The 24,793-nt window shown below is 43.7% G+C and overlaps 1 protein-coding gene across 5 annotated transcripts; it reads left to right on the plus strand.

Annotated features, from left to right (window-relative positions):
* Nucleotides 1-60: 60 nt before the first annotated feature.
* On the plus strand, nt 61-23,686 carry slc45a3 (solute carrier family 45 member 3). 5 transcript variants are annotated; one of them, XM_064303958.1, is made up of 7 exons: nt 61-1,012; nt 1,322-1,407; nt 7,103-7,285; nt 15,264-15,551; nt 16,545-17,354; nt 18,168-18,433; nt 19,432-23,686. In XM_064303958.1, the coding sequence occupies exons 4-7, from the start codon at nt 15,410-15,412 to the stop codon at nt 19,936-19,938; spliced, it is 1,725 nt and encodes a 574-aa protein (XP_064160028.1). In that variant the 5' UTR covers nt 61-1,012; nt 1,322-1,407; nt 7,103-7,285; nt 15,264-15,409; the 3' UTR covers nt 19,939-23,686. The 5 variants fall into 5 exon arrangements, with proteins under 5 accessions (XP_064160028.1, XP_064160029.1, XP_064160027.1 ...); XM_064303959.1 differs by having other exon boundaries at nt 61-972; XM_064303957.1 differs by lacking the exons at nt 61-1,012; nt 1,322-1,407 and adding an exon at nt 5,742-5,995 and having other exon boundaries at nt 7,099-7,285.
* Nucleotides 23,687-24,793: the final 1,107 nt, after the last annotated feature.

Here is a 24,793-nt window from a genome sequence, read left to right on the forward strand (position 1 = left end):
AAGCTGTCATGTCATGACCGTTAATAGAGCACACACTGTGTTACAGTTCCTCACAGAATAACATTCCAAAGCTTTATGATGCTGAAATAAACGTCCTCTCCACTTGTACCTAGGTGGTTTCTCCATGTTGTAAGTCTGTGTGCTATACCAAGCTGAACCACAAGGTGCTGCTGTTTTGGCTTAACCACAGTTTACGAGCTGCCCTGTCATAGTCTGCTAGCTTGTTGACAGCTCTCTTATCGTCTAACTTTTTTATCATTCAGCAGCTCTAAATGTTTCACTTTTAGGTTTTAACGGTAAATATGAATTATATATAATATGGTAAATATGAGATCCCGAGATGAGTAAGAGCAGTAGCCTACCACTGTTGCTTAGCACATGCTTTTGTTTTTTTGTCATCTTGGATACATTCCCACAATGAGTTTAAGTAGTGCTGCTGGGAAATCTGCCATGGTATGGTAAGCAAGTCATAGACCCAAATTAAATGTAACAGGACGATCTTTATGCACGTACATTAATCTGGATTATGCTATAAATGTTTTCTAATATACTTTCATTAAGCATTTAGTCTACTGTACCTTTGTGAAGTATATTGCCATATCCGGCGCGACATTGTGCCATTCTCCAGCTGTATACTTGACAGAGTAGGCTAGTTATAAATATTTGAAAGCGCATCTACAGCGTCACTTCTAGTAAACTTAGTCAGAAATTCAGCCCCGTTCCTAAATAGCTGCTACGCTACCGTCACCTCGTCTGGCTTCGCTGCACGCCTCTTCTGCAATGTCGGTTGTCAACACGGAAGAAGTGAAGCTGCTAAGTGTCAGGCACGTTACATTTTTAGTCGCAGCCGCTATGAGCATTTTCTCTTAAAGCTGAACCATCTCCATCGTCCTGTCGTTTGCTGAAATTCTTCTTAATCCGAACCATGCGGTTAAAAACTTAAAACCGTCCGTTAAGGATCTATAGAGCACGGTAAATGTTGCATCTTGAACGTCAGTCCACCTTAGACCTGGTGAGGTTTTTTCCTCATTCAGCTGTCAATTGTAATGTTCCTCAAGAGCTTGCTGCTTTGATTAAAAAAATAATTAATTAATTTTTTTTTTTAAACTACTGCGCAATGACCATTTCTCGGGGGAAACAGGATCATTTGTGGTGTAAACGAAGCTACCATCGAAAAGTGGCTTTGGAGACGCATGCTCAATTGATTTCCACCGATGTCGCTGTATAAAATTACTTTCTTATGGCTGCATTGTAAATCAGAATTTCACCTATTATTTATACCGTACATTTTATCTGTGTTATTTTTTAATTTATTTTTAAGAGCGTGATTTGAGACCCTCTACACCCTTCTCGGGAGGCAAGAGAAGTCCAGCACTAGAATCAGAGGTGGCCCAAGTTCAAAGGCGAGTAGTTGAAGAATCGGACATTGCTCCTATTGTACCATTTTTATATTTATTTACCATTTTAAAAAAAACATGTTGCTTTTTTTCTTTATATAGTAGCAAAATTAATTTAGGACAAGTTAAAGCTGCCATGTTAATGTTATTGTTATACATACAAGTTATTTTATTTGCCCCCCAGTGGATATTAACCTAATAATATCAACGTGATTCCGGTCGATCGGTTTCACAGTATAAATAAACTGATGGTGAAGTTCACATAACATTTTATATTATCGGGTTAATATTTCCCCATAGCCCAATACAGACATGTAAAACTAAATACAGTCTATTCTGAAAGCTAAGCTACGTAGGCTACTTCACATTTACCCCTCATTTCCATGTTATCCTACGTTTTCAAAAGTAGTCCCACGGTGTTAGGGTGAAGCTCATGGTTACATTTTAATCTGCCTCCGAGGCAAGTTCCGACACTGACAAACTCACAAAACACGACGCAACATCTACGCAAGCGGTCACATGAGACTTTTGAGAGGCAGGTGAATGTAGAATTATGTCAGAGAGCGTTCCCTCGCCTTGCAAGAGATCAGTATATGGAAACGGCAGCTGTGGGGTTAGGGTTTGACAGCAAACAAAAAAAATTAATGCTTTATGGTTTTTATCTACCTATCTGTCCACCTAGTTATATACATGCTTTGTTCAGTAAACCCATGAAGTTATAATTTTTTGGTTAAACAGTGTGGCTGTAATGCCATTGTCGACTCACTGGTTGCTAACATTAGCTAGCAGACCTAAATTTGTTAGGTTTCTAGTACTAGGTGGGCTGTTTACTCTCTGGTGAGATAAATAGTATTGCTTACTAGTCTCCTATGCCACGTCTTCTGTTGGAAAACTAGAAACTCAAATATGAATATGCAACAGTAGCTCTTGTAACAAGAACCACAAAAAAAATTCATTTCATTTTTGTTTTTGAAAACTTTTTTGGAAATCGGTTTTCTTTGCTCTGATTTTTTTTTTACAGTGAACTTGTTATTAAATAATGAGAAGTGGTATTAAGGAAGTTTTTAAAAGTCTTTAGCATGCTGAAACCTAAATAAACCCTGAAAATACTTTAAATCAACTCAGTCGCTTGCTGAACCACGCTTCTGTAGGCCAGGGAATATTGATTAATTTGATTACATCTCTCGGAAGTCTCCCGGAAGGTTCTTGTATGTTGGTGTGGCCTACAAATAACAGCGTGCGATCTCTCAACCATTGCATCAGCTGATTCATTATACAGACAGCAACAGCTGTAACTCTTCTGGGTGTTTGCCCTGCCTTGCTTTAACCGGAGTACTTACGCATCGTGATCATCATTTACTCTGGTTAACATCAAATCACGTTTGATTGGAAACCCAAGTTGTGATCATTTCTCACAAGTTAAAATTCCTAAAATCCTGCATCCAAACGGCCATTCGCGCACACCCAGGCACTCTAAAAAACTCACTCACTCACTCTTACAAGCTCACTCTCTCTGAAGATCTAACTCACTTTAACTCACGCACTCTAAGAAAATCACTCATTCACTTACTCACTCACTCTGACAAACTCACTCTCACTCACTCATTCACTCAATCACTCACCTACTCACTCATCCATTCACTCACTCACTTTCACTCACTCATTCACTCACTCACTCAATCACTCCCCTACTCACTCATCCATTCACCCATTCACTCTCTCACATACTTATTCACTCACTCACTCACTCACACTCACATGCTCACTCGCACTCACTCACATGCTCACTTATTCACTCACTGACTCACTCACTCTCTCTCTCACTCACTCACTCACATGCTCACTCACTCACTCTTTCTCTCTCACTCCCTCACTCACTCACTCACATGCTCACACACACACTCACAGTGGACTGTACCCAGTCCCAGACAGGCAGAAAGGAGACCGGTCAGCCTCACACAGAGAATGTGTGAAACTGAACATCACATGTAATCCAGTAGCCACCTGAGCTTTGGTTATGTTTGCTATCAGCTGATTCAGAAAACTGCTGATCTAATCTCTGTAAGCTATTGCATACGTTCTCGTGTACCACAGGCGTAGCCAAACCAAGCCCAGCACTTAGTTACAGTTGTGCCACAGTCATTTTAATCCATTCTGTGATGAACTGGCTAATGTCATTGCTGACTCACACAATGTCTGTTGACTGAGTAACTGTATAAAACCTGTTAAACAGCTTGATGTAGGCTCATAATTATTTCCTTAGAACGGAAATAATAGACTGGAGTTCTGCTACAGTAGGATGATTTGCCTGAGAGTTATACATCTTACTCACAGGGAGGCACACACACACACACACGCACGCACGCATACACACACGCACATACACACACTCGCACGCACACATACACATACACACACGCACATACACACAAATACATAAACACACACACTCACACACACACACACTCAGGCACTCACAAACCACAAACACACACACACACACACACACACACACAATGTGCATAAATGTTTACATATGTACAGCCTTTCACAAACAATGTACTTCTTCATCATCTGAGCCTTTTCTTGTCTCGGTTGGCCTGTGTGTCTTACCAACACAAATAAATATAAGAGAATAAATGTTAAGTAGGGTGACCATATTTTGGTGTTCAAAAAAGATGTTGAGGTGGGCAGGTGTTATGAATGTAATATTGGGCTGTTTGCTTCTGTATATTAGGTTCTAAGGAATGAGCAAGCCTAACTGCCTCAGAGCAAGATTCAAACCTTTCTGTGTGGAGTTTGCATGTGTCAGTGTGGGTTTCCTCTGGGTACTCCGGTTTCCTCCCACAGTCCAAAGACATGCAAGTTAGGCCAATTGGAGACTCTAAATTGCCCGTAGGTGTGAGTGCACGAGGGAATGGTGTGTGTGCCCCTCCAATGGTGTGTTCCTAACTCTTGTCCAATGCATGCTGGGATAGGTTCCAGCCTCCCCTCGACCCTGACCAGGAATAAGCAGGTTAGATAATGGATGGATGGATGGATGGATGAAAGTGGAAAGCCTCCTGAGCTTACTCTTGCCTTGCTCATACGCGCTGAACGAAAACCGTTGGGCTGCATTCTGCCTGTCACTTGCACTCTCAGAAACAGCCGTCCACACGCACACCCTTTGGTGTGTTTATGACGACTGTAACTTGTTAGTTCCTTATGCTCAGTGTCCGTCTTTAAGTTGGATCGAGAGCTGTTGGATGTGTGAAACCAGCCCTGCTAAATTAGCTTGAGCTAATGCTGTGCTGAAGCTAGCCCAGTCAGTGTGATCTGGAGCCTGGCTTCAAGCTGGCTCCAGCTTGATCCGGTCCGGCGGGACTTTCCAGCACAATACGCCAGCCTGTCTGTCTAAATCTGCCCGTGAAATGTTGTGTACAACGAAGCAGCTGTTTTTTTTTTTTGTTTTTTTGGAAATCAAATGCCTCTTTTGTCTGTTTAACACATATTCATTCATGCTGTGACCAACTCATCTGCAGTGTTTTCCTCTCATTTTCAAAAACAGTCTTTGTCGCTGCCATGGTAACCCAGTCTCAACAGGTGTCCTACCTGGATATGGGTTCTCGGGTTTACAGCTGTCTGAGTAAACAAAAGAGCCACTGATATTTCCAAAGGCTTATCGATTGGCTGCTTTATGCTTGTGGGAATCAGTCATGTGACTCTCGGAAGACATTTAATACTTCCTCAACTGTACTAGTTTGCTGCCTTGATTCAGCCAGAATGCAAAGAAGGCCAGGTCAGTTTTTTGCAGTTATTGTTGTGAAAAGAGGACAACCATCTTTCAGATATTTTACACAGATATCTTCGCTGAGGGTGCCCATATAACACATACAATTAATTCAGCATTTCTGAAACATGATAGCAGTATTATCACAAGTCCCTGCCTGTTGTTTTTACTTGGATACAAAGTGCCGTTTGTATTCTTCAGTGTCTCTAGGAATTAAATTAAATTCATTACTAAGGATCAAAATAGGGGGTAGAGTTCGGTCCCATTGCATTTGCTGTTTTTATAGCCTTGACAGTGTCAGGCCTAGGAGGGGCCCGAAACAGAATTTGATTTTGGGGGCCCCCCAATCTAACCACCCACTATAATATATATATATATATATATATAAATTAGGGGGGCCCCCTGGCAGCTGTGGGGTTCTAAACAGCTGCTTATGTCATTTATTGGGTCGGGCCAGTTCTGAGCCATAATCACATCAAGCCTAAACTATGTTCTGTGTCCGTTGGCGAAATTATTATTGAGGCTATTTGCTTAGAGCATTTTCACTGACCGTGTGCTTATGTTGACACACTGAGGCTTTCTCCCTGTCTAACCTGGTCAGATAAATGCACAGGTGGTTATGAAAATTAAGAAAATTAATCAGTTGTAAAAAACTGAAAAAAAAAGAATGATGTGTTTGTGGAGTAAGTGCTGGTGTTTGGGTTGCCACAATCGCACTGTAGGGGGGTGGGGGGGGGGGAGGAGTTGTGGGTACTGAAAGGAAACGAGATGTCAGTGCCATATCGTGTTGGTGTGAAGCCTGTTTCCGTGCAACCGAGTGCAGCTTCCTGTGAGTCTCCTTTAAGAATTTAAATGTTTTTTTTGTTTTGTTTTTAAATTTGCAGTTCATATAGTTCATGTACAGGCTGGGAGCGTTAATGTTTGTAGCGCGCGTACTTATCACGCACGTTACGAGTGTTTCTCCCCGTTATGACAATGAATCTCTCGGTGGTTGTGAGTGGAAATCGGCTCGAGAGGCCACTTCTTCTCAGATCAGTGTCAGTGTTGTTTTGGTTAGCTGCTCTTTTGCTGTTTCACGCACGGTGTTATGAGCTGTAATCCGCCAGCGTTCCTTTCGATCATTTGATCTGGAAGTGCACGAAGTATCCCAGTCGGTTATTTATATGCTCTCGGTGATATGTGGCAATGCTAAATCCAGTGTCGACATGACATTACACAAGGGATTAGGGTCTAGATTTCTCAATTGAAGGCTCCTGCTGTCGGTAGTAAACACTGACCCCGCCAGGCAGCTTGTTTTGCCCTGGAGGTTTTTGAAAACTGGAGGGTCCTACTGAAAGCTGCCCTTGGAAAGTCTCTGATTATCTGAAATAAAATTTAAAAAAATGAAAGAACAACAACCAAAAATCTATCATATTTTGCGTATTTATGGGCTCGAGAGCTGAAGAATAGTGTTTCCAGCTGACACCGTTATTGGCGCTGTTTAAGATATTGGGTGGCGAACACTGTATATCAAAGAAGAATGAGCTGGAATTTCCTGACGGACAGATTCAGGCTGTTGACCCTGTTGATCTCGGAAGGTGATACTAAGATTAAATGTGCACTAAGTGTTTAAAAATAAAAAAAGAAGGAAAAAAAAAGGACAAAACAGGCACCACCTTTCTACCTGCAGGCTTAATGGGCAGCTTTGCGCTCCTGCGTCGGCCAAATCCACAACGGGACGCTGCGTGAGGGCGTGGGAGCGAGAATGTCGAAATTCAAGTTCCGAACGTCAGAGTCTGTCGTCAGTGCCGGCTCCCCATTGGCTGAGCCCTGGTGCTGGCTCCCCACCTGTGTTCTCACAGCTCCGCGCAGCGTCTTTAAGCCAGCCCTGGGGCCGCCTTTCTGCCTTTCCAAACGGCGGGAGCACTGAGTCACCGCCGGTTTCCTCTGCAGTCAGGACTGCGCGTCTGCGGGAAAGGAAGGCACGCTCCTGAGAGGCGCTCTGCGCAACGGAACTGAGAGCGTCTGAAGCAGCGGCCTCCGCTCCAGCCAACCCTGGTCCGGGAGAGCTACAGGGGTCTGCTGGTTTTTTGTTTTCACCTTAAAATCAGCACCCGGTTGAGACACAAGACGAGACCAGGTGAGTTGAGTTAACTGTGTAATCGACTGCTCCAATTGATTCATGAGGTGCAGAGTCACTATGAAAACCAGCAGGCCCTGTGGCTCTCCAGGACCAGGGTTGGAGACCACTGGTCTAAAGGTTAGGACAGGTCTATGTGTATTTATTTATTTATTTTTTATCTCAGAATAATTTAGTTACCTACTTTTTAATTAAGCATTAGGGGGGGTGTGGCGGTTCTTGAAATGTAAAATTTATAAGTCAATGTATTTGTTAATGTGAAATGTGACAATCACAATGAATGAAATTTATGATTGTTACATTCCTGATGTTCTGCTGTCAAATTGACTGAAAATGTTTTTGTTTTTTTACTGGAATAGTTGTTTGAATAAAATCTACTGTGACATGTACTGTCAGCAGCACATTTTACAATGAAAAAAAAAAAAAAAAAGCGTATTTGTGGCAAACAAGCCTGCCACGGGCCACCGAAGTGGCTTTCCAAGGGGCCCTCCAGCACAGAGACACAGGGAGACGATGTTAAAACCAGTCCACGTTTATTCACAAGGGTAGCAAGATGTCTCAGCCAAGGAGCAGATGTAAAACACTGTCATGACAGAGAGGCTCCTTTGTGTGGGTGGGGATGGCAGATTTAACCTGTGCGCACTGATTGCCTCACTACGCACTGGTGCAGCCACCCCTGTTCCCGGGTCCAATTAGCCTGGCCAATTATCTAATTCCTAACCAATTATCTAATTAGCCAGGTCTAATTAGCTTGACCCAGGGCAGGTGTGGCTGCTTAAACCAGCCATCCCCCACACCACAGTATTATATTAGAGGTGTGAATCTTTTCCTCTCAGAAGATTCAGTACGCATCCCGACATGTGGTCTGCGATACAATACAGGAAAGATACACTTACAAATGCATTGATTCGATTTGGTTTGGCTCCGACTCAATATGATTCGAATTCACCTCTGATTTAGTTCAATTTGGCTCCCCCTCAGTTCAGTTCAGTCGAGGTACAATTCGGTTTTACGCGTTCAATTTAATATGTTGCGTGTCAGTAGAAATTCCTTATTCTCAACCAGGAGTGTCCTCTTTCAACCAAAAGGGTGCAGGTTTTTGTTTTATCCCAGCACTAACACCGAAAGACCACGATTTGTTGATTCGTGGAGTCAGGTCAGGAGTATCACAACAAGACAGAGGGTAAGACTGCCACCTTGCCAACTAGTGTCATGTGTAATCACACTGGAAAAGTTTAAAGAAAGCTGTGGATTAAATAGGCTGGTATTTTTGTAGTAATTGTTTTTTTTCACTCAGCGATTTGCCCAGCTATTACTCATCAATCCAAATTTCATAGCCATGGCAGCTCAAGTGTCTGCTATACAACTGAAATTAGCATACTTACTACTTACGTGAAATTTAAATGATTCTCAAAATAGCAGTTATAGCCACTGGGCAGATTAAAGGTCCTTCGCTGTATACGTGAGACTGGTAATGCTTTAAATAGTTTGTGTTTGTGGTGACGAATATGGCGTATGTTTTACATTTTAACACGTACAAATGGCAACCAAATTCCCACGTTCATAGAAGACGGACATAAATGTCAACTTTTGAAGGAAAAATTTACATTTTTATTTGTATAATAAAATACCTCAGTTTGCTTACTTTATTGTTAAGCAAAGAATTGAACCCAGAGACCTACCAAGTCTGCAAAATGGTAAAAGTGATAAATTAAAAAATGATAAATAAGACGTTCAGATCAATGTGATTAGGATACTTTTTTTTACCATGACATTTTCAATTAATTTACAGCAGGGCTTCCCAACCCTGTTCCTGGAGATCTACAGCCCTGTAGGTTTCCACTCCGACCCTAACAAAGCACTCCTCATTCAAAAGATAGAGATCTCCTTGAGCTGCTTCGGACAGCAGATCTCCATGGTTGGGCAGACCTGCATTCGCTGTGTTACCTGTCTGGCGGATTTATTTTATTTTATTTTTTTAAAAACTTTATTGTCTATCACACAGTGTTAGAAAATTGTCTCGGGTTAGGGGCTCACAAACAACATAAAAACATACGCCCGTGAAGGGCTCACATAAAATTACATTAAAAACACAAACAATTCCATAAATGAATAATAGTTGTGCAAAGGTACATTAAAAATGTAGTGACAGTCTTATTTGTCCTTGTTTAAAATGGATATTGCAGTGGGAATTGCAGTGGGAGTTTTTTGTGGGTTCACTACGCTCTCAGCGTGAGTCTGATACCAGTCTATTTTAACCTTATTATCGACTGGCACCAATACGGCCTGGATACCGTTTTTTTATCCGTGCCTACTTTGTGTGAGACCTATTGTCCCCTCTGCTCTTGATTGCACTTTCTTTAAGTTCACTGAGCAATATTTTTTAAGAGTGTCGTTGTAATTCAAGTAGACGTGTGCGAAATGATCACCGTCGCTGTCAAAAAAGGAGGGTTTGCAGTCTTGTGGTGACAGGCTGTCTGGTATGAAAAAGGAAGTTCGAGGCATTTAATCTCGAATCTGAATTCTGCCATTCTTCGAGTGAACTGAGGGCACGCGTGTTTCGGATTCACGGAGGGGACGGCCAACTTTGAGCCAATAGGGTGTTTTGCTTTCAGGGATTCGTGAAAATGTTCACTGGGCCTCTTGGCGATCTGCGTCACATTTGAAAGGGCGGAGGGTGCTTAAGAAAGGGATCTTAAGCAAGTTCTTCATTTTGCATACGCTGTCTGTTATCACGTACGTCACCACATTGTGGTGTCCCTGCTTCTTGAACAGTGCTGAACACTCTGTACAATACCACGCAGATTTCTGCTTCTGCTTGTGAATCACGCTTGAGTCTAAAAAAGAACAGAGGAAGTCTCATCTTCTCTGAATTCTATCGTTGTGCGTATGTAGTCAGGGTGTCAACTGAGTTGCCTGAACCTTTCTGGCATCGCTGTGTAGCGATGGCTAAATAACCAACCAGACCTGGGTCAAATACGTATTTGTTTTGGATACAAATATTTTTCTGTGCTCTATTGATCTTGCCTGGTGTAATTGAGCCTGCCTACTACTATGTACATACGTTAAAATAAACGGTAAAATCAACAAGACTGTAGGCATTAAATGTTTGTATGTAGTTTCTTTGTGTAAAGGTTTAAATCATGAAATCATCAAGAAGTACAAATTACCATGATGTCTCCACAGGACAAGGGGTTTGCTACTTGCTTTGTAGATAGAAATACCCCTGGTGATAGTGCCTACACTTCACACAGTATTCATCCGTACAACTGAATATTTAGGTTGATCTAATCTGCCTCAGCAAGCCTGGACGTTGACCAGGACTGAGAAACTTGCTGGAGAGCCATCCATCAATTGTCTATACCCGCTTATCCTGGGCAGGGTCGCAGGGGGTGCTGGAGCCTATCCCAGCGTGCATTGGGCGAGAGGCAGGAATACACCCTGGACAGACCGCCAATCTATCGCAGGGCACACACACCATTCACTCACACACTCATACCTATGGGCAATTTAGAGTCTCCAGTTAGCCTACCTGCATGTTTTTGGACTGTGGGAGGAAACCGGAGTACCCGGAGGGAACTCACGCGGACGCGTGGAGAACATGCAAACTCCACACACAAAGGCCCGGGCCAGGATTCAAACCCGGACCTTCTTGCTGTGAGGTGTGAATTGAATTCAAATGGGAGTGGTTGGGGGCCTACCAGAACCAAATGGGCGGCAGACTTACGTCACACGTAGAGGTGACCGTGATCATTTGGTTAAGGTAATCGGCCTCAGTGTACGTGGCTGTTGATTTAGGATAGACCCACCAGAGAGGGGGGTGTGAGAGTGTCAGATGGGAACAAGCATGCATGCATACAGAGATAACCGTGACCATTTGGTTTCCCGTCACCGTTATTTGCATTTTGTTCGGGGAAAGGGGGAAAATGCTGGAGCCCGAACAACTCATTGACCTGCCTCGCTTTCACCCAGTACTGCGAAGGAAGTTTTTAAAATTTTTTTGCTTTGTTAATAAATTGCTATTGACCCAAAGTTTTACTATACAAAAAGAAAGACCAAATTCCTACAATTATTTATTAATATTTTTACTCCATTTTTATGGAATAGCAAAGTCCTAGGAAGCCAAAGAGGCTTCTGTCGTATAGTCTTCTCGGCCTGTAACCAGGTAACAAGGTAACCAGGTAACAAATAAAAGCACCCTTGCAATCTGATAAAACTGGGCTGCAGAATTGAGCGAAAATAAACATTTTGTATAATGAAAGTATAATTAATTCACGTGTTGGAATTCATACAAAAGTCTACTATTTGAATTGTGGGACTGGCACTTGATAAATCTTTTTGGAGTGAATGTTACCTTCATAGATTAGGCCTACATTTTAGAAGGCACTCATATTCAGAGTGAGTTACATAGCTTTTTCTTTTCTTTTCATTTTTTTCCATAGTATCCATTTATACTTTTTAAAATGCAAATAGTATTTTGGATAGGTGAAAGTGGATAAAATTAACTATAAGTTGCAATTTTCATTCATGCTTTTTAGTGTTGGCGATGGGTGGGTGTAGTATGTTACAGATGTAATAGGTCTAAACAGTCTTCAACTAGATACCTTACCTTAGCGCAAAAACATGGAAAAAAACAATCATAAATTGTTTGTTATGCCCACATACAAACAACTGCCCATCGTTCAGAGATCAATCATTCAATTATATTAATGTTGTTTCCACCATGACATGCAGCCAAGATAAATTGTTCAGAGAAGTAAGGGGATAGCAGTGTCATAACTGCATGAGAAGTTGCATCCAACTCCAGTAAAGGTAATTTGGTGACCTCTATGTGACCCTCTGAAGAGTGGAATTTCTTTTTTTTTTCAAAATTCCAAGTCAGTGTTCTATAACGTCATTGCTTTCAACTGCCAGTAATGATTGTGACATCGGCATTAGAATGTAAAGTTGACATTCAGTTAACATTCTAATCTCATATGTGTGATCTTACACCTTAGATTCTGTAAATTATCACCAGCACTTACTGCAATTTGCTCCTTCAGCAGTGCTAAAGAATAATTTTAACTCAAATAATAGAAAAGGGTGCACAATAAAGACAGGAAGTTAAAGGTTATTTTTAAAAAAAGGAATGCAGAAAGCATCCAAACTGACCAGTTGGTTATTCCTTTCAATTTCCTTCATTCCAGGGATGCTATGTCAGAACTGTTGTAAAATGTACAACAGGTAGTTTGAAACATATGAATTTATTAATCGTGATATTAATGACATTCGACAATTTTTTTTGAAGATAAATAAGGAACTCTTATCTTACAGACCATGTTTTCAAGGGCAGAAGAAGGTAAATTTGCCACTTATTTGTGTATCCGAGAAGCACTCTTTGGGCTGCCGTTAAGTTGTACGGCAAAATACCGGTAACTGAATTTACAGTAATTTCCTACCAATCTTATGTCTCAGTATTGATACACTTTATTGTTTAAAATACATTGCTGTGTCTGAAAGTGGTACTAATTTGTGTATTATTAAGAAGTGTTGCCATATTGATAATGGACTTTAAAATATGTGTAGTGTATTCCATTTTGGTTCTTGTGCGCTGCCTGTTAGTTTTAGTGTTTTGCCTGCATGCAGTCTTTTGAGTGCATGTGAACAGATGGAGTACAGCTGACAAACAGATTAACTACTTTATATGCAATTTCCAAGTGAATGTGTGTCTTATTACTTTGAGGTACAGCCTAAGGTAAGATAAGAGGGCACACCTAGGTTTGCGTGTTGTAAGGTGAAAGTTCACCGCAGCTGTTTCGTACAGAAATAGACTCTTTCCAGGAAGCACTTCCTTGCAAAAAATTACCTCTACCACTACCACTATTTGGAAAAAAAATTACCGTATGTTTTATGTTTGCTGGAGTCAATATATTCAGCCCTGTAATGGTTAACTCCTGTCACTGGACCATACAAGTTGGAGCCTGCCTTGTATCTACCTCAAATCAAGCCTGTTAAATCTGATTGCATAGCCCCAGGCGCTTGACAAGGGCAGCGAGCGTGCCAAATGACTGATTCTATCCAAGCAGCTAGCGAAACTAAGGTGCTAGCAGGTTGATTAATTGTCAGCAGGTCCTCTAGTTTATAAAAATGTATGTGATTTATGTTAGGGTGATCCAATTGTTTGAGTAAGTGTTTCGTAGATCCTGTCTAATTTTTTCTGGTTGTCATATCATGGCGACTCTCAATTTCTGGATGGGTCTTAAGCCCTGTGTTGTAGAAACGGCGACAGAGATCGGGACGGAAACTTTCACTGTTCCAGGATGTTCTATGGTTAACCTTTAAAAAAAAAAGGTGGAGTTTGGGGTCACAAGGTACTCGCAGCGAAAGCTGTTTTTGTCCTGATTTTCTGGAACTGGTGATATAAGTCTTTTCGATATTGACGTCTTCGTCTTGCTCTAGGGAGCCTGCGTCTGATTTCAAGTTTGTGCAGAATGCATCCCATCCCCCATCCCATTCCCCCCACCCCATGTATTGAAATAGTGAGTCAGAGCAGGATTTAATGAGTCTGCGTTGGTGTGGACTCTGCGTTGTGGGAATTTCAGTATCCGGTTCTGCCAGATACTGACCCCGACAACCTTTTCACATTCTGTAGCTGGAAAGCCATTTCAAATGCGTTCTCCGGTGATCTACATCTTTTTGTTAAATTGTGGTCTTTCTGGTTTTCTTTCCCTCATTACCATTTCTGCTGTCACTGTAAAAAGAGAAGAGCTCTAGGAGGTGGACTGAAAAACAAGTTACCCCCTCTATTGTGAGCGTAAATGGAAAAAAAGAATCGTTGAACAATAAATTGGAAAAATCACTGAACAATGTGCAGTGGACTACAGTTATATAAGGAAATGTTTTTTTTTTTACATTTCACATAAATGTCAAAGATGTCTTAATCATTAAAATTTCAATGTGATTTTATTGTTAACAGTTGGTTCCGGCCGGGTACTAAAAAAAGGACTTATCCTAAAAAGAAATGTGTATTTAAATATCTAATTTGACATTCAATTTCAAAACTGCATTTTTATTCCTTCTCAGAAATGTCTGGTTTAATGAGATTGAACTCACACTGCGATCGTCTCAAATGTGCCGTTGTACTTACGCAAGCTGCAGTGAGTTCTCATGGTACTGTCGTGTCATTTTTAAAATGCTCATGAAACTCACAAGCCTTGCAAGTGAAAGCAAACTTGTGGAAGATCTTTAAAGGAAGTGAAGATTACACACACAAAACTTTTTTTTGTGTCTGTTAAGCTTTTTCCTCTGGATGTGGAAATGGATGGTTATTTTGTGTGAAGTATTAATAGATTTATGAAATTGCAATTTTCATGCAATATTGCTGAGTGGTACTTGTAATTTATTCACAAGGGAAATTTTAAAAGCTAATCACGTTCCCGGTGCATATGAAGCGCATTGTGGTTTTAGAAGTTTAGGGGCTTGTAAAACCATTTTTGCAGCCTGTAAAGTTGGACTATAAACCAATGTAAGATTTAAAAACGGAACATTAACTGAGCTGATATTTTTTAGTGTTCTGTGCAACGAACACACTTGTTTCATTTTGTTCTTCATAATGAAATGCAACACCACATCCGTAAATCTGCTGGACTCAGTCAAATGATAGACTTATCGTAAGTACTGGTTATGCATATAATTCATACAGGGGTATGTATACGCTTTATTAGTATGGGCTATCTTGTCAAGTTTGTAGTCTTAATGGTGTCGTTTTCCCATGTTTTCCTTTGCACACTTGCATTTATGCTGTACAGAATTATCCTTAGGAAGCTGGTAAGGTAACCATAGGAACCCAGAAGAAAGAAACAAATCACAGGGGCAAGAGAGTGGGCTCCAGCTCTCTGCACACAGGAAGCACTTTGACTCTCCGTCGACAGAACGATCTGACCTGGCCGGAAAAAAGCGCTTCGTGCAAAGTAATAATTTTTTCTCATTATTTCTTCAGCTGGCCGTTGAAGTTGAGGAGAAGCCGTGGGAGTGCATTCCGGAGAGTGGACAATCGGCCTTTCGGACACTGTGAGCTTGGGGGTGGTGGGGAGTGTGGAGAGAGAGAGGCGGAGAGTCGGAAACACAGAAGGAGCGCCTTTGGTCATGTGGACCAGGGTTGCTCAGCTGTTTCTGGTCAACGCTCTGTCCTGTGGCCTGGAGATATGCATGTCCACCGGGACTATCTACATACCACCGCTGCTGCTGGAAGCCGGGATGGAGGAGCGCTTCATGACCATGGTCCTGGGTGAGTTTAACCAGCTTTGTGACTTTGGTCCTGGGTGAGTTTAACCAGCTTCGTGACCTTGGTCCTGGGTGAGTTTAACCAGCTTCGTGGCTTTGGTCCTGGGTGAGTTTAACCAGCTTTGTGGCTTTGGTCCTGGGTGAGTTTAACCAGCTTTGTGACCTTGGTCCTGGGTGAGTTTATCCAGCTTTGTGACTTTGGTCCTGGGTGAGTTTTACCAGCTTTGTGACTTTGGTCCTGGGTGAGTTTAAGCAGCTTGTGACTTGGTCCTGGTGAGTTTAACCAGCTCGGCTTTGGTCCTGGGTGAGTTTAACCAGCTTTGTGACCTTGGTCCTGGGTGAGTTTATCCAGCTTTGTGACTTTGGTCCTGGGTGAGTTTTACCAGCTTTGTGACTTTGGTCCTGGGTGAGTTTAAGCAGCTTCGTGGCTTTGGTCCTGGGTGAGTTTAACCAGCTTCGTGGCTTTGGTCCTGGGTGAGTTTAACCAGCTTCGTGGCTTTGGTCCTGGGTGAGTTTAACCAGCTTTGTGACTTTGGTCCTGGGTGAGTTTAACCAGCTTTGTGACTTTGGTCCTGGGTGAGTTTAACCAGCTTTGTGGCTTTGGTCCTGGGTAGGTTTAACCAGCTTTGTGACTTTGGTCCTGGGTGAGTTTAACCAGCTTCGTGGCTTTGGTCCTGGGTAAGTTTAGCCAGCTTTGTGGCTTTGGTCCTGGGTGAGTTTAACCAGCTTTGTGGCTTTGGTCCTGGGTGAGTTTAAACAGAGGAGTGCTTTGTGGCTTTGTACCCTTGAGCAAGGTACTTACAGTAACCTGTGTTGCTTTAGTATGTATCCAGCTCTATAAAATGGATACTGTGTCAAAAGAAAAAAGAAGCAAAACCTGTGTAAGTCCCTCTGGATGAGAGTCTGTCTGTAACGTAATGTGATGTGATGTAAAATGGCGTTTGGGGTCATGAACGGCCAGCTCCTGAGCCCTGATCTCCTTGTGTTTTGGCGGCAGGTCTGGGCCCGGTGCTGGGGCTGGTGTTCGTGCCCATGATCGGCAGCGCCAGCGACCGGTGGAGCGGGCGCTTCGGGCGGCGACGGCCCTTCATCTGGGCGCTGGGCGCGGGCGTGCTGCTCAGCCTGTGGCTGATCCCCCGCGCGTCCAGCCTGGCCGCCCTGGTGGCGCCGCGCCGCCGCTGCCTGGAGGTGCTGCTGCTGGTGGCGGGCGTTAGCCTGATCGAGTTCTGCGGCCAGGCCTGCTTCACGCCGCTGGAGGCCCTGCTGTCGGACCTGTTCCCCGGCGAGGAGGAGAGCCGCCGGGCCTTCTCCGTCTACGCGCTGATGGTCAGCCTCGGCGGCTGCGTGGGCTACCTGCTGCCCGCCGTCGACTGGAACGCCGGCGCCCTGGCCGACTACGCGGGCGGCCAGCAGGCCTTCATCTACGCCCTGCTCACCCTCATCTTCCTCCTCTGCATGCTGAGCACCGCCTTCATCTCCGAAGAGCGGGGAGGAGGGGACGTGTCCAAGAAGCGGCCGGCCGCCGCCGCCGTGGGCCCCCCCGCCGCGTGCTGCCTCCGCCCCGCCCCGCCCCATGCCAAGCACCTGCGCCTGGCCCTGGGGGGGTGCCTCTCCGCACTGCCCCGGCTGTACCGCGCGTACCGCCAGCTGCCCCTGGTCATCTGGCGCCTCTTCCTGGCCGAGGTGTGCAGCTGGATGGCGCTCATGACCTTCCTGCTCTTCTACACGGACTTCGTGGGCGAGGGGCTCTACCAGGGGGTGCCCACCGCCGCCCCGGGCTCTATGGAGAGGCTGCGCTACGAAGAGGGTAAGACCCTTAAAATTAGGCCTGGCGCTGTGTGCGGGCTTGGGTCCTATGCATAGGGTTTAGCTCTGTGTGTGGGCTCGGGTCCTATGGATAGGGTTTAGCTCTGTGTGTGGGCTCGGGTCCTATGGATAGGGTTTAGCTCTGTGTGTGGGCTCGGGTCCTATGGATAGGGTTTAGCTCTGTGTGTGTGGGCTGTGGTCCTATGGATAGGGTTTAGCTCTGTGTGCAGGCTGGGGTCCTATAGACCTATAGGGTTTAGCTTTGTGTGTCGGCTGTAGTCCTATGGATAGGATTTAGCTCTGTGGTCCTATGGATAGGGTTTAGCTCTGTGTGTGTGGGCTGTGGTCCTATGGATAGGGTTTAGTGCTTTGTTGGGGCGTGCAAGTCTGTTAATGTGGTTCTGTGTGTCGGGTGTGGTCTTGTGGACGGGGTTTGGTTCTGTGTATCCAGTGTGGCTGTTAAAATCAGGTGTGACTGTGTGAAAAGGACTGACTGTGATTTTTAGGGTGTGGTTCTGTAAATTGGGCATGTCTGTTATAATCTGTTAAATTAAATCTGACATTTTGAAAATGTGTTCTCATGTAGAAGACACGCACGCAGTCAACATCTTTAGAGTCCCTGATGCAATAAAATTACAGGTCAAACTGCAGTCATACTTTTCTTTAGTGAAAGAAACTTTAAGTACTCTCAAAATTAGGCACAGGCTGTTGAACCAGAACCAGTAGGTACCAGCAGACGTGCAGGTGCACGCTCAGTGTGAACGCAGATGCTCAGCCTGAACCTGACGTTTTTGAGTGACGTGCCTGTCGCCAGGGATACGGATGGGGAGCCTGGGCCTGTTCCTGCAGTGCTCCACCTCGGTGGTCTTCTCCCTGCTGATGGACCGGCTGGTGCGGTCGGTGGGCATGAGGGCGGTGTACCTGAGCAGCATGGCCGTCCTGGCGCTGGCCACCCTGGTGATGAGCCTCACCCGCAGCCTCCCGCTCGTCACCGTCATGGCCGCCGCCACCGGCTACACCTTCAGCACCCTGCAGATCCTGCCCTACACCCTCACCTGCCTCTACCACGCCGACATGCAGGTGGGTACTCCTGCTCCCGCTCCCGTTGCCAGGCGACGGGGAAGCGGCTGACTTTTGACCGAGCCGTTAGTTGCCGGCGGCGACGTCGAGCTGTGGAGTACTGGTCGGGTGAAAAAATCCAGGTTTTGCAAAGTAAAAGTCCTCTCCTGTGTTTTGTTACGATCGTCTGGATTTGCTAATTGGCGCGGTTCTTCAGCCGGGGACGTAGAACTAAGCATTGAAATCAGCTGGCTGAGTTCATGGGTGGGAGAAACACGAGGACGCAGGACTTCTGCTTTTCGACCTCTGGACTTTCCGGCTGTGGTCAGGAGACTGGGGCTTGTCTGCAGAGTATTGCAGTATGAAACTCTGGGTGGGCCTGTACTATATACAATTATAGTACAGTTATAGTTGTATTGAATGAGGTACATATCCAGTCATTTTGTCAGTGAATTTCCAGCTGTATATGTGGACAGTTAGGAGGGGTGGGGTGGGGGTGGGGGTGGGGGTGGGGGGTTAGTGAACAAAGCTCAGTGAGTCACTCTGGGCTGTGGGTGGGGAGCTGTTAAAGTATGCAGTTTTTTTTTTGCGCCTGCCAGGTTTGACCTGTTTTGGCCAAGAATTTGGGTAAGAATTTGATTAAAATTCAGATTCACCCTTATTCTGCATACTTTGCAACTTTGTTTAAACATCACAAGAGGGGTGTTATTTTTGAGGAGTTTTTGACTTTCATCATTAAGGTTTAAGTTTTGTTGTGTTGGGTATGTAAATCTAAAGTCCTTTAACCACATTTTATTACTATGCATTTTTTTTAACCAGAAATTGTAATGAGACTACATTGTCTATTGCATTTTTAGGTATGCGTGTTATTTAATTCTTATTAAATTCTTAATTGTTTTTAAAAACTGGGATAATTTTGTCAGAGACCAGCCCGAGGTCTTATTTAAAGCACGCGGAAGTGTGGAATGGTCCAGTTTATTTGACAAACAAAACATGTTTGCTGCTTTTCCTTCTTCCAGGCATTTTTCCCTCGTTCCAATTCACAAGCGACCGAGGACCTAGAAATAGCAGAGAGGACGTTGATGCTGCCCCCTGGTGGCATCAAGCAGCACTGCAGCAATGGGCATCCCGGCGGGATGCCGGGGTTGGGGTCTCCGGCTTCGGGGCTGGCCGCCGCCCCCACGCTGGGCCTGTACGTGTCGCTGCCTCTGGACGTCCCGCTGGCCACGCCCCCCCGCGGGTTACCGTCGGAGCCTCCGCGCGGGATGGGCCTGGACCTGGCCATCCTGGACAGCGCCTACCTGCTGTCGCAGCTGCTGCCCTCGCTGCTCCTGGGCTACGTGGTGCAGGTCACCCGCAGCGTGGCCACCTACATGGCCTGCGCCTCCGCCTTCAGCCTGCTGGCCATCTGCATCTCCAGCAGGGTCATCTTCGACAGGGCCGACCTGGAGCGCCGTGGGGTCGGACCGGACCAGACCCAGGCCCAGGCCCGGGCCCGGAAAGGCTTTCTGGACGAAAGAACTTGATACGGCAGCGGGGAGTCAGTCCACTATCGCCCAGTCCAGCACCGAACTATATTTCCTTTTTTGATTTAAAAAAAAAAGAAAGGAAGAAAAGAAGTGGATTTAGTTGACTGTGCAGTGTTTACATTACAAAGCTGAAATTCTTTTGTGTAACAGATAAGGAAAAGGGTGTGGAAAAGCAGAAGCCAGTGGGATGGGTTTGCCTGGTGCGCAGCCTTATTCAGGGATCTCGGACAGAGCTGGGCTCTCTCTCCGTTAGGAAATATCTTTCTCTCAGGGATATGACATCATGGCGACACCTCTGGTTCGAACCCATCCGGAACCTGGAGTTCGGAGCGTACTACACTGTCTACACGCCATTGCAGAAGCCTGCTTAAAAAAACATGCCCTCATAGATATAACTTTTTTTTGGCAGTAAAGCAAGTGCGATGTTTGGACGTTATAGGAGCACTATATCATTTTAAAAATGTGGAATATGACACATTAATCTCTCCAAATTTGGAGACATCATCGTGTTGGAGGGAGGGTCGTGGGGCAGGATAAAGCTAAAATATTTGCTCTCAGGGACTGTGACAGCAGGAAATGGCACGTATTTTCTGCTTGTACGAGCAGTTCACTATCACCAACTTTTTTTTGCAACTTTCTGGTTTCCCCAAAAAGCTGCATGACTCATTTTGAGGTGACCATCGCTGATGAGTGGTTAAATGGATGCTGGTCTTAACCCACGGAAGAGCAGGCCCTTTTGAATGCTTTTCAAAATTCTGAGTCAGTGTTCTAGAACCCCATCGCTTTCCGTTACCAGCAGTGATTGTGAGACATCAGCATTAGAATGTTCTGTAACAAACATTCAAATGACATATTTGTGATCTTACACCCTCAGCTAGATCTAGTCTTTCATAAGTTTCACCGAAGCCAGGTACGCTCTCTGCAATATTGTGTGCATTTTGTAGCTTTCCGTTGAAGTCTGTGTAGTTATCCTTTACAATGCTTGCCAAAAATTGTTTAGTGTATTGAATGCAGCCAATAACTGCCTCAGGAACTATCCAGTTGCACAAAAAGATGATGCGTAAAATGAAAGACATGTAGGCCTAAATCTTACTGTAAAGGGTGTCGGTCTGCCGAGCTCATGATGTACAATGAAAGGTGAAACGGTAAGCGCTGCTGAACACTGCTGTACATTTCTCCATTGAGAGGGTTTCTGCCTGACTGACAGGACCAGGGTTCAATAAGAGTGGTCGTGTGTTTTTTTTTTTTTTTTTAATTTATCTTTAGTTATGCTGCTTTTCTCAATGATCATGAACTCTCCTATCATGAACTCTCCTATTTGTAAGAGAGAGAGAGAGAGGTCCGTTACGATTGATTGAGGGGTAGGGTGAAGTGAATACATGTGCTGTAGCACAATCCATCAACATTTACATTACGATTTACATTTAGGAATATAGCCAACGCTCTTGTGCAGAGTGACTTACGTAAGCGCGCCCATACAGGTTTAGCTAACAAACAGCGCTGACGATAAGTCATCAGACTCACAACTGGCGAGCTTGATAAGGGGGCCAGTCCATTATCACACACACACACACACAATATTTGTATATGCAGTAAAATGTTTTACACGTAGAAGCCAGTGTGCCTCTCATCATAGCCCACAGCTGCATCTGAACATATCTGCTTCAGATGGCGATCGCGGTACACTGACGGAAATGTTCCTGAATTTCGTACAAATTAATACAGCACGAGAAGCGCTTTCGCCCGCTCACGTTCCTCGTCTGGTTATTTATTAATAACGCAGCGAAAGTTTAACGTCTGCAACCTCTCCCTCGACTGGCTTCCTCTGAATTTTCATTGGTCTGTAAATGCAGTTATGAATGCGCTGTTGTGGGTGTAATGGCTTTACTGTCTCAGGAGTGCCTTTGGTAAATCTCAGAGAAGGGTATTATCATTATGCATCTTTTTTTATAGACTGAGGTAAGAAACTAACTACTGCATCGAAGCAGGCTTTTAAAATTATAAACAAATGAAAGGATTACTGTAGAAGGAAATACAACCAAAGTCAAAGTGCCAAAGTGATCCATAAGCAATAAATGATGAGGTCATTGGAGAGGCTGAAAATTTTATACTGCTGCTAGCCAAATGTGGTGATGCAATCATATGATATTTCAGCTGTTCAGGTGACGTAATGCCTTATATAGTATGACTGCTGTTTGAAACAACAAGGCCTAGTCAAGCCTGGCAATCAAACAAAGTTAACCAAACCATCTGAAAGGGTAGATAGCTCATAAAATTATTGAATGATGAAGATTATTTGTTATTTGTGTGTGTGTTGTATGTGGCAGCTAGGGTATGAAATGTGCAAAACTGTGTATTGATGATGAGATGTCACTGGTTCTAAGAAGTGCATGCATGTAGTTCGTAAAAGTCAACTGTAGTATTTTATGACTTATCTGAAAGTGCTCAATCTTTTTGTGAAGATTTCTCATCGAATGGGTCAAAGTGAACTTTTGACTGCTTATTTTTTTTTTAAATAAGGAGCTACTGTTTAAGAGAATGTTCTCAGTGTCAGAGGTACATAAGGGAAAAAAATTCAAACAATTTCAAGTTATCAAATGCTTTTAAACAGCTCCATGACTTTTTGTCCTTGCCACTATTTTTAAAATAACCTTTTTGTACAATCTCAACACGAAGGACATTTGGACCAAATGTACTGGCAGTTGTTTGCAAGTGGAGTAATATTGCCTGTGAGCCATAAACACTCAATGATTCTGTGAAAATGGCGTAACAGGAAGAGGTGGCCACTGCTCATGGTGCACACGGCCCCTCATTCCATGTAGAGTCATTTGAATATTAATTAAATCTATTCTGAGACGTGCTCAGTAGCTCGCCTTTCTTCACGTAGCTGAACTCCGTTTGCACAGTTGCAGAATTGCATTTTTTTAATCAATCATTTTCATTACTTATGTCTAATAAAATCAGGGACTTTGTTTATTGTTCTTTGCTCTTCTGAAAAACGTTTATATTTCAATGTAGTTTATGTTTCAAATTAATGCTTAAAGATTATTAAAAAATAATAATAATATATTAACATAATGGTCAACTGTGAAGAGGAAGGAATATTCATTAACATTTCTGAATGTGCCTCATCAGGGTCAATATGACATATAAAAACCAAAGCCACTTGGGTCTTCAAAGACTGTGTTTGTGAGCAAAAGATCTGTTTATATCCAGTTTGTGAATGTGCCACAATGCCCCATATATGTTTAACACTGACAGTCTGGGAAAAGTTTCTTGCAAACTTTTTTATTTATGATTTTATTTTTGTATTGTTTTAAGGCTGCTTCTGTATTTATTTGGGCATATTTACCAAATCTGTGTTTTATGATCTATTAACATGTGAAATCTATTAATTTCATATTCAGTCAAGCAGAAGTTTATGGGTGGTCAGTTGTGTTTTCATTGCTGTCACGGAGAACATCTCAGTGTTTTTGGCCGCCAGTGACACTTTGGCCACCAGATGGCGCTCAAAGCAGGGCTCTTGACTTTCTGGGTCAGCGCTAGCTTTATTTGCTTAGCATTTCTAGGACACTGTTTTGAGTGGAAAAAATGTTTGCCACATGTGTTCATTTATACGTTATCCATTTATCTCTCGGTATGTTGTACCTGTGAATACGTGCGTTAGTAATGCACACACATTCCACAGCCCTTGTAATAGGTGTAATATGTTGAGAGAAAATAAATATAATCTTCATTTGTAGGAGCAGCTTGGCTATTATTTGCATGCTGCACATGTTTGCGTACCTTGTTGAGCCATAGATTAAATCAGAAGGTGGTATTTTAATGAGAATTTGTTGCAGGCTGTAATTTTTCAAACTGGAACAGGTGTGACGTGGAGGTGATTCACATCTTCAGAGACTGCTCGCAGTTGTGCCCTCCTCAAAGCCTGGCTTCAGAGCTTTAAGCTCCGCCTCTCCTGGATCTGAAAAAGTGTGATGTCACGGAGGGGGGAAGAAGGACAGGCCGAAGTGCGAAGGCATACAGTGGGGCCCGTCTCGAAGACACACACGTATGCGTTGCTGCGCTGCAAATCTCGCCATTTCAGAAAGCCCTGAGCCCACTGCAAAATACCTGTGTGCAAAATACCAAAATACCAAATATACCAGCATAGTGAAATGGGTAAGGAGTTGGTTTTGTAACTTAAAGGTCGCAGGTTCAATTCCCCAGTAGAACACTGTCGTTGTACCCTTGAGCAATGTACTTAACCTGCATTGCTTCAGTATTAATCCAGCCGTATAACTGGATACTGGATAATGTAAATGCTAAGTAAAAAGTTGCATAAGTTTCTCTGGATAAGACTTTAAAGTAATGCAAGTCCTATAGGCGAAATACTGATCAGAATCTTCCATACAGATATGCCATATTGTGGAGGGACTCCCTAGTGACCGGATGAGGTGTGATGCGCTGGTTAAGTGGACCTGAGGTCAGGAGATTCGTTGCTGTATAAAATCCAGATGGGCCTGGTTGTTGTATCACTGAGCAGAGTACTTTGCCTAATTCAACACTGTTAAGAGTGAACTCTTTTGCCTGCAGGCCAGATGCTCTGGCTACCCAGAGTACAGAGGAAGTGCTTTGGCCCGGGTCGTCCTAACTTAGATTGTGGAATTCTAGCAAGCAAATCAGAGTGAAGTTAATCAGGCTCTCCCCGGAAGAAATGGGAAACTATAGGCCGTGTTTAAAACCCTATTGTATCAAAGGTGGTGGGAAAAAAAATATTGTTGCAAATACAATTAAATGCAGCCCAACATTCTTCACAATAATAGTAGGGTCATGATAAAACATGTTTGTTTGGGCCAAGAGCTTTTATAAT

The sequence above is a fragment of the Anguilla rostrata genome, chromosome 13 (assembly GCF_018555375.3).
Source record: "Anguilla rostrata isolate EN2019 chromosome 13, ASM1855537v3, whole genome shotgun sequence".
In the NCBI taxonomy this organism is placed as follows: Eukaryota; Metazoa; Chordata; class Actinopteri; order Anguilliformes; family Anguillidae; genus Anguilla; species Anguilla rostrata.

Bases quoted from the DNA above. Each gene is read 5' to 3' on its own strand.
- slc45a3 (XM_064303958.1), top strand. From the start codon at position 15,410: ATGTGGACCAGGGTTGCTCAGCTGTTTCTGGTCAACGCTCTGTCCTGT. The intron at 15,552-16,544 runs GTGAGTTTAACC...TTTTGGCGGCAG, and splicing joins CTTCATGACCATGGTCCTGG to GTCTGGGCCCGGTGCTGGGG. The intron at 17,355-18,167 runs GTAAGACCCTTA...GCCTGTCGCCAG, and splicing joins GAGGCTGCGCTACGAAGAGG to GGATACGGATGGGGAGCCTG.